Below are 16,892 nucleotides of genomic sequence, written 5' to 3' on the forward strand. Positions count from 1 at the left end.
ATTCTGAACACAGTTACAACAACAGTGCACAATGCTTATTGAAAGTGTTATGTAAATAAACTCAGTCTCCAAATGAGTTCAATTCCCTATACAAGCTCCCTTTTCCTCCAGCAAATGACTGACTAAGTGGATGAGACTTCTGCCATACTATAAAGATCAAAAGATTCAGGCTGAATGAAATGAATTCCAGAGCCAAGAACCCTCCACTGAGATTGCTCTGCATCTAGTGTCTAGAAAAAGTACCTCAGCTGATCTTAAGTGTTGTGATGGCACAGATTGAGAGAGCCAGGATCCAAACCCTACAGGCATAAGTAGGGCCCTACCAAATTCACAGCCATGTAAAATGCATCATGGACCGTGAAATCTGGTCTCTTTGCATAAATCTGATTTTTGTGTGCGCTTTTACCCTATACTATATAGATTTCATGGGGGAGCCCAGCGTTTCTCGAACTGGGGGTCCTGACCCAAAAGGGAGTTGCAGGAGGGTCACACGGTTATTTTAGGGGGATTGCAGTATTGCCACCGTTACTTCTGCACCTCTGCCTTCAGAGCTGGGTGGCCAGAGAGCGGCGGCTGCTGACTGAGGGCCCAGCTCTGCAGGCAGCAGCGCAGAAGCAAAGGTGGCAGTACCCTACCAGGCCATTCTTACTTCTGTGCAGCTGCTGTGCCAGCGGCTCTGCCTTCAGAGCTGGGCTCCCAGCCAGCAGCTGCCGCTCTCCAGCTGCCCAGCTCTGAAGGCAGCGCCGCCGCCAGCAGAAGTAAGGGTAGCAGTAATGAAACCCCTCCACATAACCTTGTGACACCCCCCCCACACCCACTAACTCCTTTTTGGGTCGAGACCTCTACAATTACAACACCATGAAATTTGAGATTTAAATAGCTGAAATCATGAAATTTACGATTTTTAAAATCCTATGACCGTGAAATTATCTAAAATAGAACGTGAATTTGGTAGGGCCCTAGGCATAAGACCTAACACCATGAATTGTACGGAAAAGCAAACATGAAGCCAACAGATCAATCTTTGGAGGTGGAGCATGTTACATATGAAGTCAGATGCAAATAAAACTGTTATATCATTCCCTTGGTCCATGCTGAACAAAGTCGCTGAGCTAACAAAGGTATAACTGAATTATCCAGCCAACAGTTGTCTATATACATAAAGCTGGGGCTTCATCTATGAAATCAAGGATGGTGCTAATCTGGTTAGCCAATCACCTTACACTTGGCAGAATTTTCTTTCTGTGGTATAATTTTGGGATGTTTGTTCTCTTTACAGTTTCAAGACCAACATCACTGGAAATTTAGTTTCTCTTTAAATTTCATTCTGAGACCAAGCTCAGTTTTAAAAAGTTGTAAAACGAGTTTTATTAATAGGAATACAAACATTCTTCTGTGTTGACACTGAGAAGCCACATTCCTTGCAGTGGTCAGAAACAATTTGGTTTCTATTGTTTTTAGAGAATGCCGAATGTGAATGTCTGCTTGGTGAAATTATGCATAGAGTTGCTGTCTGTACTACTGACCACACGAAACAAGCTAAGGCAATTTCATACCACTGAGCCATAAGTTAGACCCAATTTTTAAAACCCCTTAAAACTGTATTAGCAATAGAGGTCATTACATGATGCAACTCATTTATGGAATTTTAACTGTCAGTTGCTCAGCCGTCATAAATGCTAACACCTCATTTTCTGCTTCACAGAGTTTGCTTAATGGCGCGTACGCTTACACACCCTGGAGATACTGTCTGATAGGCTTTACAAACAATCGTTGGGATGCAGTGATTAAAAGGTAAAATATCAATGAATTTATGGACTATCAGCTGTGAAAAACTTAGAATTCTGTAACATAAATAAGTTGTAATAAGCAGAGAGAGAGGAAAATAAAAGAAAATGAGATTAAACTTGAATGCTCTGCAGCCATGGTTCCCAAACTTTTTAGTACTGCAGTTTACTTACAGATATTTTAAAACTTGGTGGCTTCCCACAACCAAATACCTTTGTTTTTTAACCAACTCAGGACACTAGATTCAAGAGAGACACTACAGCCTGGACAGTTTGGGGACTTTATTCAACCACATACAGTTTGTTTAATGATAAATCAAATCTAATCCATGTTTTTAAAACTATAATTAAAAATATGGATTTTGGGGTGTGTTTGGACATAGTCCAAGATTTTAGTGAGAAGACTGGGTCTGTTTCAAACTGCACAGTTGCATGATGTTTGGTTGACTCTCTGATGGCACCAGACATAAGTCATTTTTCAAATTTAAATTATTTCTGTGTTTAATTTTCACAGAAATCATTGCTGAAAGCTCAGACTCACCGAGTATGTTTACACTGCATTTAAACACCCACGGCTGGCCTGTGTCAGCTGAGTTGGGCTTGCGCAGCTCGAGTTGCGGGACTGTAAAATTGAGGTGAGACGTTCAAGCTCTGGGACCCTCCCCCTTGTGGGGTCCCAGAACTTGGGCTCCAGACTGAGTCCAAATGTCTACACCACAATTTTAAAGCCCTGTAGCCCAAGCCCTGTGAGCCTGAGTCAGCTGACATGAGACAGGGTGTTTAATTGCAGTGTAGACGCACCCACAGAGATAAAAGGAAGCAGCACTTTTATAGCTTCTACTGAGTTTTTCATGCTCTCCTTTAACAGAATCCTTTGCTCTGTTAGATTTGAAAACGTGGTCTTCAGTGTGTGATCAGTTGTCCATTCCAAGAGATTTTCTTGAGCTCAGAAGCTTGAGGTTGGAATGGAGTCAACTGTTACCAAGAATGGAGTTTGAATCCAGTTGGTATCTGGAGATTCATGTTCAACTCCAGAAAAATATTAATCAAAAACGGAATACAATCCAGACACGATTTAATATCTGGTCTAAGAGGTTTTCATCACTTTCACTCTGTTCTTTTTAAAAGTCTGATAACACTGGAAACATCTTGGTAACTCCCTTTTAAATGTGGCATCTCCAAAGACAAAGCTTCAAGAATCCCCTGATTTTCTCTAGTATATTTTCTCAAATATATCTAGTATACTTGTATTCCTTCCTTGAAGTATTAGATTCAGTATATTCAATATGCCAGATATGCCCACCAGGTAAACTAACATAGTCATGTCCATATTTATACATGTAATCTGCAAGGTCTGTTTTCCTAAGGAGGAAAATTCTGATTTTGTCACACAATTCAAGGATACACTGTAACATTTTCCCATGTGACAACCACCTAACTTCAGTGTAAAACCGAAGCTAAGTGTGGGCAGAGCTCTTTGCTTCACACAGAATATTGAAACAATGTGTTCACTGCCCAGGATTTTATAAGTAGGGCCCTACCAAATTCATGGTCCATTTTGGTCAATTTCATGGCCATAGGATTTAAAAAATCATAAATTTCATGATTTCAGCTATTTAAATCTGAAATTTCATGGCGTTGTAATTGTAGAGGTCCTGACCCAAAAAGGAGTTGTGGAGGGGGTGGTCATAAGGTTATTGTAGGGGGAGTTGTGCTACAACTACTCTTACTTCTGCGCTGTTGCTGGCGGTGGCGCTGCCTTCAGCGCTGGGCAGCTGGAGAGCGGTGGCTGCTGGTCAGGAGACCAGCTCTGAAGGCAGCACCGCCACCAGCAGCGTAGAAGTAAGGGTGGCCTGGTATGGTATCGCCACCCTCACTTCTGTGCTGCTGCTGGCAGGGTGCTGCCTTCAGAGCTGGGCACTCGGCCAACAGCCGCCCTCTCCAGCAACCCAGCGCTGAAGGCAGCGCAGAAGTAAGGGTGGCAATACTGTGACTGCCCTAAAATAACCTTATGACCCCCCCTGCAACTTCCTTTTGGGTCAGGACCCCCAATTTGAGAAATGCTGGTCTCATCCCGTGAAATCTGTATAGCATAAGGTAAAAGCACACAAAAGACCAGATTTTACGGCAGGAGACCAGATTTCACAGTCCGTGATGTGTTTTTCATGGCCGTGAATTTAGTGGGGCCCTGCTTATAAGATTAACAATTTAAACATTGAGGGCCTCATGTACTTCAGGTTGCAACTTCTTTGAGCCAAAGTTTGGTGATGAATCATGCAGTGTGTCCAAATTGCTGCTTGTGTCACATTCTTTACTTATGCTTCAAGCCCACTGTTCTTTCCAGCCATGGCTGCTGCCCCATCAGTGCATAGCCCCCCACACACAGACCAGTTGAGACCTTCATCTATGATGAATTAATTGAGGATTTTGAACATTTCTTCACCAGTTGTTCAGATTGGGATTTCTTTGAGGAAGAGAATTTCTTCAATACTGTACCTGCTTTGACAAATCTTCACATAACACTGAAGCTGAGCCTGAAGCTTGGCTACGTCTGCAGATTCATCAAGCTGCAATGCAAAATATTAACTCTTCTTTAACTTGTTCTATCAACTGGTCCTGGACATTCTCTGCAAGAGCATCAGTGGGTCGACGGATGGTATTATTTGGCATAGGAATGGTTTGCAGTGTCATGGCTGCATGTTCCCCAATCATAATTCTACACGTGTCTATTGCTGCTGGAAATCAATGGGACTTGCCAGTAGTGTGTGCTTGTTTGCATTTCGCAATTCACGTGGCCACACCAAAAGATGATTTTACAGCTTTCTGAGGAACAGTTGCTTCTTTAGACATTTAGACATTCTTTAGACATTTTTTTTTGGGCCACTTTAATTCTTCTGGTTTCTGAAGGAAAAAATCACAGCTCTTGTTTACATATTCTGGGTGTTTGGTTTCTAAATGTCTCTAGTTTCCCAGGCCTTGCACTCTTAGTTACGAACACTTGAAAACAAATGACACGCTGTGGCTGTGGATTTTCCACAGTAATAGCAAGACATAAAAATCCAAACATAATGTAACTTGTCATATTATCTACTTTGCTTCCTTTTCTGTTTAACTTTATGAAAATCATCTTCCTCTTCAGCCCAACGATTGTTAAATATAGGCTGAGCATTTGGCAAAAATCATTCCATTATAAAGACGAGATGCACCTATCTCTACCTCAGCCCCCTTACCCCATGTGCTAGGGCTGATGCTGCTGGCCTCTCTTTGTCCTCCGCTCCAACTGTAGGCTTTCAGCTGAGAGACTTCCAGCTGACTGACTCCTCCAGCAGGAAGTCTCTCTGCAGAAGGCTCCCTACAGGAAAGAAGGGCACAGCGGGTGTGTCTATGCTACAGCTGGGACAGAGTCTCCCAGCCCAGGCAGACAGACTTGTGCTAACTTCGCTCCAGATAGCATGCTAAAAATAGTGATGCAGATGTTGCAGCATGGACGGTTGCTCAGGTTTGCCACCCGAATCCAAGCCCACCTGATCACCTGATTGGGTGCTAGCCCAAGATGCCACCAATGCCACAACATCTACACTGCTATTTTTAATGTGCTAGCTTGAGTTTCCGCGAGCCTGTCTACCCAGGCTGCAAGGCTTGCTCCCAACTGTATTGTAGATATACACAGAGAGACTCCCAGCCCTGACAGCAGCATCAGCATAAGAAGCAGAACCCTTAGTTAAACCACAGGTGATTTTTAAGACAAGTTTAATAGTCTCTTAACTAGAAAACAAAAAATAGGTGTAGCAATTCCATTTTTCTCCCAAACACTCATGGGATCCTCATGAACCTTTTGTGGCTCTCCAAGGGAAGTATGGCTCACAGTTTGGAAAGCACTGTGTTGATGAACACCCTTTTGGAAGTATTCCTGTAGTCCTCACTTCATCTCTCTATTCCCAAAGGAAAGTATCTGAGGTACAGAAGAAGTAAAGAGAGAAGCCAAGAGTCTCTGTGAGGTTGCTGTCAAGCTCTTTACCAATGGAAATATTGTTCATCTAAAACCAATACCAGGATGGCTCTGTTGTCTAAGAGGCCGAATGAAAAAAGGATTCCTAGAAGGAAGATTGAACACCAACTTCAAATTCTGGCCCATTGTTGCCATATAGTTGCTTTGGGTGCTCATGGTCACTGAAAATTTTAATTTTTAGATAGATGATTCGTTATCTTTTGCAGATTAAAGTGGCTGCTTGTTTGATGTAACTGACTTTCTATTCATGAAATTATATGTTGACACAACATATACTGCACAGTTAAAGACATCTTCTGCAAATAATTTCTCCTCAGACCTCTACATGCATCAGAAAAATACTCAAACCGTTCGTTACATGGCTAAAGAAAAAAGGCTGTCTCCCTAAAGAGTTAACAAATTCAACAGTTTGCCAAGCAGAGGAGCAGAACAGCTGTTGTCTACTGACCCACAGCCTAATAGTGGCAAGAAAAATGTCATCTTAAATCACGGTTTGCCAAATCAGTGAATGTGCAGGTCCCCTACCTTAAATCAAGAACTGAGGCATACCTTTATGTACAGTAGGGTAAAGGCTAACAGATTTAAGTCTGTTCCATTAATCTTCTATCTCTGAAAGCTCAAAGTAACTACTGTAACTCCCACTGGATAAATGAAATGTTACTTTCGCTGTAGAGACTCATGTCAGATAGCTACAAATTACACAAAGATGCAATTTTTGGAAGAATTCTGATCCTTACAATGAAAATGAATAATGCACAAAGCCCACTGGTCCAAGTACAGCAGAAAATACCCAGTAAGAAACAGACCTGCATTGCAGAGGCCTCTCTGAATCCCGGCTTTGTATGATTTTAGCTCCACATCCTGGTCCCACTGAGGTCAATAAGAGCTTTTGTCATTGACTTCAAGAGGATCAAGATTTGGGATCTCATCCAGTACAGCATAAAGCAGTTATTATAAACTTACTCATAACCCAAGTACTCAGTAGAGCTTTAGAAAGTGGACTAGGATATAAAAATGTCAATTTAATGCAACAGAATCCTACCAGGAAGACTCTGGAATGGAAATAGCAAACACTCTAATTGTATCAGATAGATACTGAGACTTGCAGCATCCCAGCTCACTCATAAAACACTAGTACATGAATCTTGGGCAGAAGAGGAGGGCCACACACAGGTCCGGGATGAACAAGGAGCAATGCTGACAGACTCCAAAGGGAGCCTTCTTTAATTCTCCTCAGTCAGAAGGCAGAGGCTGGGATTCAGGGCCTGGAAAGCATGGATGGAAGGGATTTAATAGTAAACAACGGTAATAATACAGTATTTACCACTTCTACAAACTTGCAATAACTAGGGGGATTCTTGGGCACACAGAAATCTCCACAGGAGCAAAACACTTTTACAGGGAGTTTCTATAGTGAATGGGAAGTAAATGCTGTAAATGTAGTGCTTCCATGCAGACCCTACCTATGCCAATGGAGGGATTCTCCTAAGGGTGAAGGTGTCCACCGCCTCGAGAGGTGTGGATTTTTCACACACCCGAACGATGTAGTTATACTGACCTAATTTCCTAATGTAGACCAGGCCTAAATGAAATTCACCTAAATACCTTCACCTATACATGTCTGATTGTGAACACGAAAAGTTCCAACCAACTGCACGTTATGAAGGAACAAGTACGATTACATTTGAAAAAGCAAAACATATTCATACATTACACACGTTCATAGATTCCAGGCAAGAAGGGAACATTATGATCATCTAGTCTGGCCCCTGTATAACACAGGCCATTGAATTTTACCCAGCGATTCCTAAATGCAACAAATCATCTAAAATAATGGCTCAGTGATCGTGGGCACCTTCTACTGTGAGGAAGGGAACCAGTGGAAAATCCACACCTTACTTGTGCTTCCAACATGCTCTCTATCTGCATTCCTAATCCACCCTTGAATGTAGGACCTAGCTGCTCCTCCTCTGCAACTGCCAACATGCCTTCTCTCCCCAACTCTACACAGATAACTGCAAAAGGAGCACCCACTCAACATGTCCCTGGATCAGGGCAAACTTTTTGGCCTGAGGGCCACTTCGGGGTTCCAAAACTGTATGGAGGGCTGGGTAGGGAAGGCTGTGCCTCCCCAAATAGCCTGGCCCCTGCCCCTGACTGCCCCCCTCAGAACCTCGCACCCATCCAATCCCCACCCCCCGTTCCTTGGCCCCTGACCGCCCCCTCCCAGGACCCCCTGCCCCTAACCGCCCCCCCGGGACCCCACCCCTTATCCAAACCCCCCGACTGCCCCGACCCCTATCCACTCCCCAGCCCCCTTATAGGCTCCCCGAGACTCCCACGCCTATCCAACCCACCCTGCTCCCTGACTGCCCTCCCAAACCTCTGCCCCATGCAACCCCCCTGCTCCCTGTCCTCCCCGACCTCTATCCACACCCCCGCCCTGACAGCCCCCACCCCCGGCATTCCCATGCCTATCCAACCCCCCTCCCCCTCCCCCCCCCGTTCCCCATCCCCTGACTGCCCCCACCCCCAGAACCTCTGTCCCATCCAACCGCCCCCTGCTCCCTGTCCCCTGACTGCCCCCGGGGACCCACTGCCCCTTATCCAAACCCCCCCCCCCCCCCCACACACACCTCCTTACCATGCCGCTCAGAGCAGCATGTCTGGCAGCTGTGTCGCCCGGCCAGAGCCAGCCACGCTGCCGCACTGCCCGGCAGGAGGCTGCGGGGGAAGGGGGACAGCAGGGGAGGGGCCGGGGGCTCCCCAGCTGGGAGCTCAGGGGCTGGGCAGGATGGTCCCGCGGGCCAGATGTGGCCCGTGGGCCATAGTTGGCCCACCTCTGCCCTAGCTTGTATGCTGCTAATCTGTGGGAGGCAGTCCTTGCTTATAGCCCTCCCCGCTGTTCACCATTTTCCTGTCCCCTTCACCATTTTCTACCTTCATAGTCCCTCCAATGATCTGCACAGATTCAATAGTCCCCCTCCCAGCTGCAGCATCAGACCCACTTCCTGATCAGCAACCGATCCCCAATCAGGATTCTCCAACTGCATATCCTTACACTCTACCCACTACCTGTCACCCAGCAACGATCTAGTACTACTGCCCCTTGGTACCATCACCCACTTTTCCCTAGTTAGTGTCTTGACTATCCTAACTCCCACACACAGAGTGCTGATCCTCCAATTTACAACTCAACACTCCCAATCCCCACCACAACATTCCCATGCTGAGAGCTGGTGAAGGTTCAGCAAGTCCCTCTGTCCTCCAACCTGTCCCTCAACTAGCAAAGGTGGGCAGTACCTAATAAAAATATATAAAATGATGACTGATACAAAGAAGCAGGTTGGGAGCATCTGTTCTTCATCTCTGATATCTCAAGAACAAGGGGACATTCAATGAAATTAAAAGGCTGCAAACTCAGAGCTGATCAAATGAAATATTTTTTCCCACCATGCATATTTTGAATGTGGAACTCATTGTCACAGGAGGTTGAAAAAATTAAAATTCTATCTCAAAATACATGTGTTTGGAGAATAAGAGGAAAGACCAAATTCTGTCCAGGCAAATAAAACCTAAGAAAAAAGCAGGGTTTTTGACACACGCTGACACAATTTGTATTGAAGTTTAGCAATGATACTGTTGCAAATGGCAAGGATCTACTGTGGGAACAAATATTTTATTATGATTATTAATAATAATAACAACTAATAATTTTGTAATCTAACTCATTTGAATCATTTGAAATGAAAAATAGACCAACACATCAGAAAAAGCAGAGCAACTCCACAAATTCCTCTCCACAATATTGCAGCATGCTCATACCTCAGATTCACTGCAACATTGTCCCTCTCTATCTTGTGTTCAAAAAGCAAAGCACTATGTTATTGTGGGACATGCAGATCTTTCTTTAACTATAATGAAAAAAATACCTACATTCTTTCACAGTTAACATGTTATGTTAGTGCAAAATCTTGAAATCCACAGTTAAATGCGATGGTTCCACCTGAATGAATATGAATAGATTTGGGGATGCTGTGCTGATTACCTGTGGAGAGTTGGGCAGGGAAGGGGTTCATTTCTTTGTCCACCATTTTCTGATACAAAGCTCTCAGACTGAATGGCTCCACAGTGAAAGGTAAAGTCCCAGTCAACATAGCATACATATTCACTCCACTGAAAAGAGAAGCAGAGAAGAAACAGTTAAGGAACTAAAAGTATGCCATCAGGAGTGGGGAAAGGCATGTAGAAAAGCATAGATGTTGTAGTTATCTGCAATATTTTCACTTTAATGGTCAACAGCTGTAAAACTAATGTGCAACTTTCATTTCTCTAGGGTCCTTAGAACCTTGGAATAGGAACCTGATTTCACTGCTGCTCTGTATGTGGAATGGTCACTGATGTCAGTGGGAGTTTCATATAAAGGTCCCAATCCAGAGCCAATGCCAGTGAAAAGACTCCCATTGATTTCGGTAGACTTTGGATCAGGCCCACAAAGCAGCTGTATAACAAGACTGAACAATTCTTGGTATTAACTCCCCAAAACTGGCCAGTTCACTGATGAAAACTCGGTTATGCTCCTTCTATTTCTCCTCACTCCTAAAAGGGCCTTTAAACTGAATTCCCTTGGAGAATTTACTTTTTCCATTTTGCTGGCAATCTCAGTAACTCGTGCACAGCATAGAAATTAAGTCATAGAATCACAGAATATCAGGGTTGGAAGGGACCTCAGGAGGTCATCTAGTCCAACCCCCTGCTCAAAGCAGGACCAATCCCCAATTAAATCATCCCAGCCAGGGCTTTGTCAAGCCTGACCTTAAAAACTTCTAAGGAAGGAGATTCCACCACCTCCCTAGGTAACGCATTCCAGTGCTTCACCACCCTCCTAGTGAAAAAGTTTTTCCTAATACCCAACCTAAACCTCCCCCACTGCAACTTGAGACCATTACTCCTTGTTCTGTCATCTTCTACCACTGAGAATAGTCTAGAACCATCCTCTTTGGAACCACCTCTCAGGTAGTTGAAAGCAGCTATCAAATCCCCCCTCATTCTTCTCTTCTGCAGACTAAACAATCCCAGTTCCCTCAGCCTCTCCTCATAAGTCATGTGTTCCAGACCCCTAATCATTTTTGTTGCCCTTCGCTGGACTCTCTCCAATTTTTCCACATCCTTCTTGTAGTGTGGGGCCCAAAACTGGACACAGTACTCCAGATGAGGCCTCACCAATGTCGAATAGAGGGGAACGATCACGTCCCTCGATCTGCTGGCTATGCCCCTACTTATACATCCCAAAATGCCATTGGCCTTCTTGGCAACAAGGGCACACTGTTGACTCATATCCAGCTTCTCGTCCACTGTCACCCCTAGGTCCTTTTCTGCAGAACTGCTGCCTAACCATTCGGTCCCTAGTCTGTAGCGGTGCATTGGATTCTTCCGTCCTAAGTGCAGGACCCTGCACTTATCCTTGTTGAACCTCATCAGATTTCTTTTGGCCCAATCCTCCAATTTGTCTAGGTCCCTCTGTATCCTATCCCTACCTGCCATCGTATCTACCACTCCTCCTAGTTTAGTATCATCCGCAAATTTGCTGAGAGTGCAATCCACACCATCCTCCAGATTATTGATGAAGATATTGAACAAAACCGGCCCCAGGACCGACCCTTGGGGCACTCCACTTGATACCGGCTGCCAACTAGACATGGAGCCATTGATCACTACCCGTTGAGCCTGACAATCTAGCCAACTTTCTATCCACCTTATAGTGCATTCATCCAGCCCATACTTCTTTAACTTGCTGACAAGAATACTGTGGGAGACCGTGTCAAAAGCTTTGCTAAAGTCAAGAAACAATACATCCACTGCTTTCCCTTCATCCACAGAACCAGTAATCTCATCATAGAAGGCGATTAGATTAGTCAGGCATGACCTTCCCTTGGTGAATCCATGCTGACTGTTCCTGATCACTTTCCTCTTCTGTAAGTGCTTCAGGATTGATTCCTTGAGGACCTGCTCCATGATTTTTCCGGGGACTGAGGTGAGGCTGACTGGCCTGTAGTTCCCAGGATCCTCCTTCTTCCCTTTTTTAAAGATGGGCACTACATTAGCCTTTTTCCAGTCGTCCGGGACTTCCCCCGATCACCAGGAGTTTTCAAAGATAATGGCCAATGGCTCTGCAATCACAGCCGCCAACTCCTTTAGCACTCTCGGATGCAACGCATCCAGCCCCATGGACTTGTGCACGTCCAGCTTTTCTAAATAGTCTCTAACCACTTCTTTCTCCACAGAGGGCTGGCCACCTACTCCCCATGCTGTGTTGCCCAGTGCAGTAGTCTGGGAGCTGACCTTGTTAGTGAAGACAGAGGCAAAAAAAGCATTGAGTACATTAGCTTTTTCTACATCCTCTGTCACTAGGTTGCCTCCCTCATTCAGTAAGGGGCCCACATTTTCCTTGGCTTTCTTCTTGTTGCCAACATACCTGAAGAAACCCTTCTTGTTACTCTTAACATCTCTTGCTAGCTACAGCTTCAGGTGCGATTTGGCCTTCCTGATTTCACTCCTGCATGCCCGAGCAATATTTTTATACTCTTCCCTGGTCATTTGTCCAATCTTCCACTTCTTGTAAGCTTCTTTTTTGTGTTTAAGATCCGCAAGTATTTCACTGTTAAGCCAAGCGGGTCGCCTGCCATATTTACTATTCTTTCGACACATCCGGATGGTTTGTCCCTGTAACCTCAATAGGGATTCCTTGAAATACAGCCAGCTCTCCTGGACTCCTTTCCCCCTCATGTTATTCCCCCAGGGGATCCTACCCATCAGTTCCCGTAGGGAGTCAGAGTCTGCTTTTCTGAAGTCCAGGGTCCGTATTGTGCTGCTTTCCTTTCTTCCCTGTGTCAGGATCCTGAACTCGACCAATTCATGGTCACTGCCTCCCAGATTCCCATCCACTTTTGCTTCCCCTACTAATTCTTCCCGGTTTGTGAGCAGCAGGTCAAGAAAAGCTCTCCCCCTAGTTGGCTCCTCCAGCACTTGCACCAGGAAATTGTCCCCTACATTTTCCAAAAATTTCCTGGATTGTCTGTCCACCGCTGTAGTGCTCTCCCAGCAGATATCAGGATGATTAAAGTCGCCCATGAGAACCAGGGCGTGCGATCTAGTAGCTTCTGCGAGTTGCCGGAAGAAAGGCTCATCCACCTCATCCCCCTGGTCCGGTGGTCTATAGCAGACTCCCACCACTACGTCACTCTTGTTGCTCACACTTCTAAACTTAATCCAGAGACACTCAGGTTTTTCTGCAGTTTCATACCAGAGCTCTGAGCAGTCATACTGCTCCCTTACATACAGTGCTACTCCCCCACCTTTTCTGCCCTGCCTGTCCTTCCTGAACAGTTTATAACAATCCATGACATTACTCCAGTCATGTGATTTATCCCACCAAGTCTCTGTTATTCCAATCACGTCATAATTCCTTGCCTTCACCAGGACCTCCAGTTCTCCCTGCTTGTTTCCAAGGCTTTGTGCATTTGTATATAGGCACTTGAGATAACCTGCTGATCGCCCCTCATTCTCAGTATGAGGTAGGAGCCCTCCCCTCACAGATGTTAGTATATTATAGTCAGTATATTATAAGGTCAGTCACACTCCCTAGCATTAGTGTGGTTAGATACAGGGAAGGCTAGGCACTAACTATATATATTTTTTAAATTAAAAAAAATATTGGCACAGGATATTTTTGCGGGTAAAGGTTAAGGGTTTAGAAGAATGGCAGCCTTCTGATTGTCTGCATTCCAATCACAGTAAGAGTTCCTGCATTCCACAGTGCTGGTAACCCCCACCATCCCTGATGTAGACGGATGACCCTGTGCAGGCGTGAGAGATTAAGTAGCTGTATGATAGTTTAGTTCTGGATCTCCTCAGAGCAGGGACTACAAATTAGGCTCCAACTTGTAACGCTCCTAAAAAGTGGTTAGTTGTAATAAGATATGACTGGATCAAATTCAGCCCTGGTGCACTGACATCAATGGAGTTATATAAGAAATTAACCCATTCTACCCATTGTACATAAGCATACATTTGACTATTTCTCTTACTGCTATGTATATCTATGGTTTATCCCTCTTAGCGGTAATAATACCTAGATAATACTTTACATTTTCAAAGGGCTATAAAACGTTAATTAATGAATGCTCACAGTTCAGGCATGTAAGTTTTATGATCCCCATTTTACTGACAGGGAACCTGAGTCACAAAGAGGTTAAATGGTTTGCCTGAGGCTGCACAGCCAGTCAGTAGCAGGGCAAGGCTAGAGCTCCAGACTTCTAGTGCTCAGAAAGGCACTACCTCATTAATGTTTGATCTTATGCCATTTTTTCCCACCTCTTCCTGCTCGTAGACTACAATTGTGTTTATTTCCAACCAGGAGAAGAAACAAGTGTCTATATATACAGCTGACACCACATACGGGCCAACAGGAGGGCAAACAGTACAAGCCTTTCCAGTAATGCAGACACATACATCGGCTCCAAAACATCCTTAGCATTCCCCTACCTCCGGCAATGGAGTCTTTTGTCTGCACTGCATGGACATTAAAAATCTCACAACATTTCTTGTATTTGTATGAGAAAAGGCTTGTCCAAGTTTCCTCAGCTGAAATGTCTTTTCCCTTTACTATTATGCTCTTTATACAGTGATCCGCATAGCTTCCAGCCTTCATGCCAGAGCTGACTGTACACAATATATGGATTTAGTGGGAGCATTTGGAGATCCTTTGGTGTAAAAGGAACTACATACAGTAGATTCTATGCCCTTCAGTGTAGAAACCATATCTTCCTCTGTGTTTGGAAAGTTCTTAGCACATTTTCAGCTCCTCCAAATCTAAATAATAAATATAAAATATAATAGAGTCCATTTTCTAATCCAGACGTCCCCCGGGCCATAAAGCAGTGGGTCATGCTACTCCTAGAGAGTTTGGTTGATCACGGTAACCAAACACTTTAATATATCTGATATGAGCTACAGTAAAAAAATAAAAATAAAAAATTAGCTGTTACAAGCTACATAACTCACATGGACCAAACGTCTATTTTGGGACCATATTTTTTCCTTGCAAGAAGTTCTGGGGCTGCATAGGCCGGGCTGCCACACTGTGTGCTGAATGGATCAGAGTAACCCAAGATACCCGCACAGTTGCTCAAGCCGAAGTCTGTGAAAATGAAGGAAATACTAGATCATACACACACGTTCACACACATATGCACTGAAACATTAGTGAAAAGAGCACAGTTTTTCCAGACATATGCAGTCTACTGCCATAAGAAGAAATCGTCCTGAAAAAGAAACTTTCAAGAGTTTGCTGTCTTTATGGATTGAAAGAGTAGAAGCTTTTGTCAAGTAATTTTTTAATTTATTGGAGAAACAAAACTTAGGATACTTTCTGTTGTCAAATGCACACTTGCAACTGCGTGATTTCAATGGGTGTTGCATGAGCACAGCTGAGAGCAGAATTTGGCCTGTGTGTTCATGTGTATGGGGCAGAAGATGACTTTAAGATTGTCCAATATTTTATATTATTGCATGACGTTGCTAAAAGGCAAAGTCTAAATGTTACGGCTTCAAACTTTTCCACTAAATGGTGTAAATGAGCTGTCAACCTTAACAAGAGGTTTTGCTTTCTAGGGCTGTGGTGGTAATATATAAACACAAGGTTGCAGAGTCAGCACTCTGACTCTAAAATCGCAAATAGGGGAAAATATGGGTGGAAAAAAAAATTGGGTTTTTTTTGTTTAGGTTTTTGTTTGTTTGAAGTAATGTATTTGTAGCCCTTAGTGATATCTGATCTATCCATGTAAAGTCTCCATTTCCAGTTGAGTGTTTTTATTTGATTCATGCTTCTTACAAATTCCCAGAATGCATACAACACATATGGATCTCAGGGTGATTTAAATGAAATCAATGTAGACAGGAAAACTGAATAATGCCTAGGAAAAAATAAAAGTATAAAGATTACCATGTGAGCTGAAGTGTCTAAGTGAATGCACATGAATACTTTCCACTTGACTGACTATTTGGGAGGAAGGCAAGCACAGAATGCAGGTACACTGCCCTACATTTGAGCATTCCAAATGTGCCGGAGGGAGTCTGCAGGAGCACATTGTTAAAACTGAAAGAAGGGTTGCCACTATTCCTTGCCTCTGATGGAATCCTAACCTGTCTGGATACTGATTAATCATCCCTGCCAGAGATGACTTATCCCTCGAGTTTATACAAATACTTCTGAATATTCTTGTTGTTGGTGTTATTATTTTGTGCATAGACTGGACCAGATTATTTCTGGTCTACATTTTTGAAGAAGCTCTTTGCTAAAATATTGGTAGTATATGCAGTGGGCTTTTAAATAAATATTTACTTTTGATCTTAATGAAAGAATGTAATTGGCACAAACACTGATAATTGTAATGCTGGTATTGTCTTTATCCAATATCTTTTGTAACCTTTGCTGTTTGCAGAATTAAGATCAAAGACCATGATTGGTTCCTCAAAGTAAATATTATGGCATGGGGAAACTCCCCCACTGTTCCTGTTAATGCTCAACCAGGGAACCATCACATTACACTTCTATGCTGTAACACCTTCAGGAACACAATACTGAGCTCAGCATATGGGCTACTGATTAAACTAGACTGTTACAGTGATGAGAATGTTACTAAATAACAGGGCCATTAGTACTCTCAGACATTTAATATAAGAACTTATGGGATATTTCAGCTCTTGTGCAAGCTGGCAAAGCTGCAGCAACTTCAGTGGAGTTGCATCCACTTACACAAGAGCTGCTTTTGGCCCATTATTTCTTGAACAGAATGCCAACCTGTGGTACCAAGAATGCCCCAAGCCCCACAACACGCACTACGATTGTGTCTTTATCAGATACCTGTGATCAAGGGCTGCTGGCTACAGAGAAGCACATTTATTTCACCAAGACCTCAAAAACCCACTTCTCAGATCTGAGTCTTAGCAAGCAGCTGACAAGGGCGACACTTCATGCAATAAAAGGAATATATATAACAGAATATAACCAATGCACCTAATACAAATCACTAACA

General features: G+C 43.8%; 1 protein-coding gene across 1 annotated transcript in view; it reads right to left on the bottom strand.

The window, feature by feature from the left end:
- Positions 1-16,892, bottom strand: part of HUNK (hormonally up-regulated Neu-associated kinase) — an 86,482-nt gene that overhangs the window by 24,004 nt on the left and 45,586 nt on the right. The window contains exons 4-5 of the mRNA XM_037905217.2: positions 14,860-14,995; positions 9,845-9,972 (exon numbers count right to left, since the gene is read on the bottom strand). Coding sequence (XP_037761145.1) covers positions 9,845-9,972; positions 14,860-14,995 — 264 coding nt within the window. The remainder of the gene's footprint in view (positions 1-9,844; positions 9,973-14,859; positions 14,996-16,892) is intronic.

Source organism: Chelonia mydas, chromosome 1 (genome assembly GCF_015237465.2).
Source record: "Chelonia mydas isolate rCheMyd1 chromosome 1, rCheMyd1.pri.v2, whole genome shotgun sequence".
NCBI lineage: Eukaryota > Metazoa > Chordata > Testudines > Cheloniidae > Chelonia > Chelonia mydas.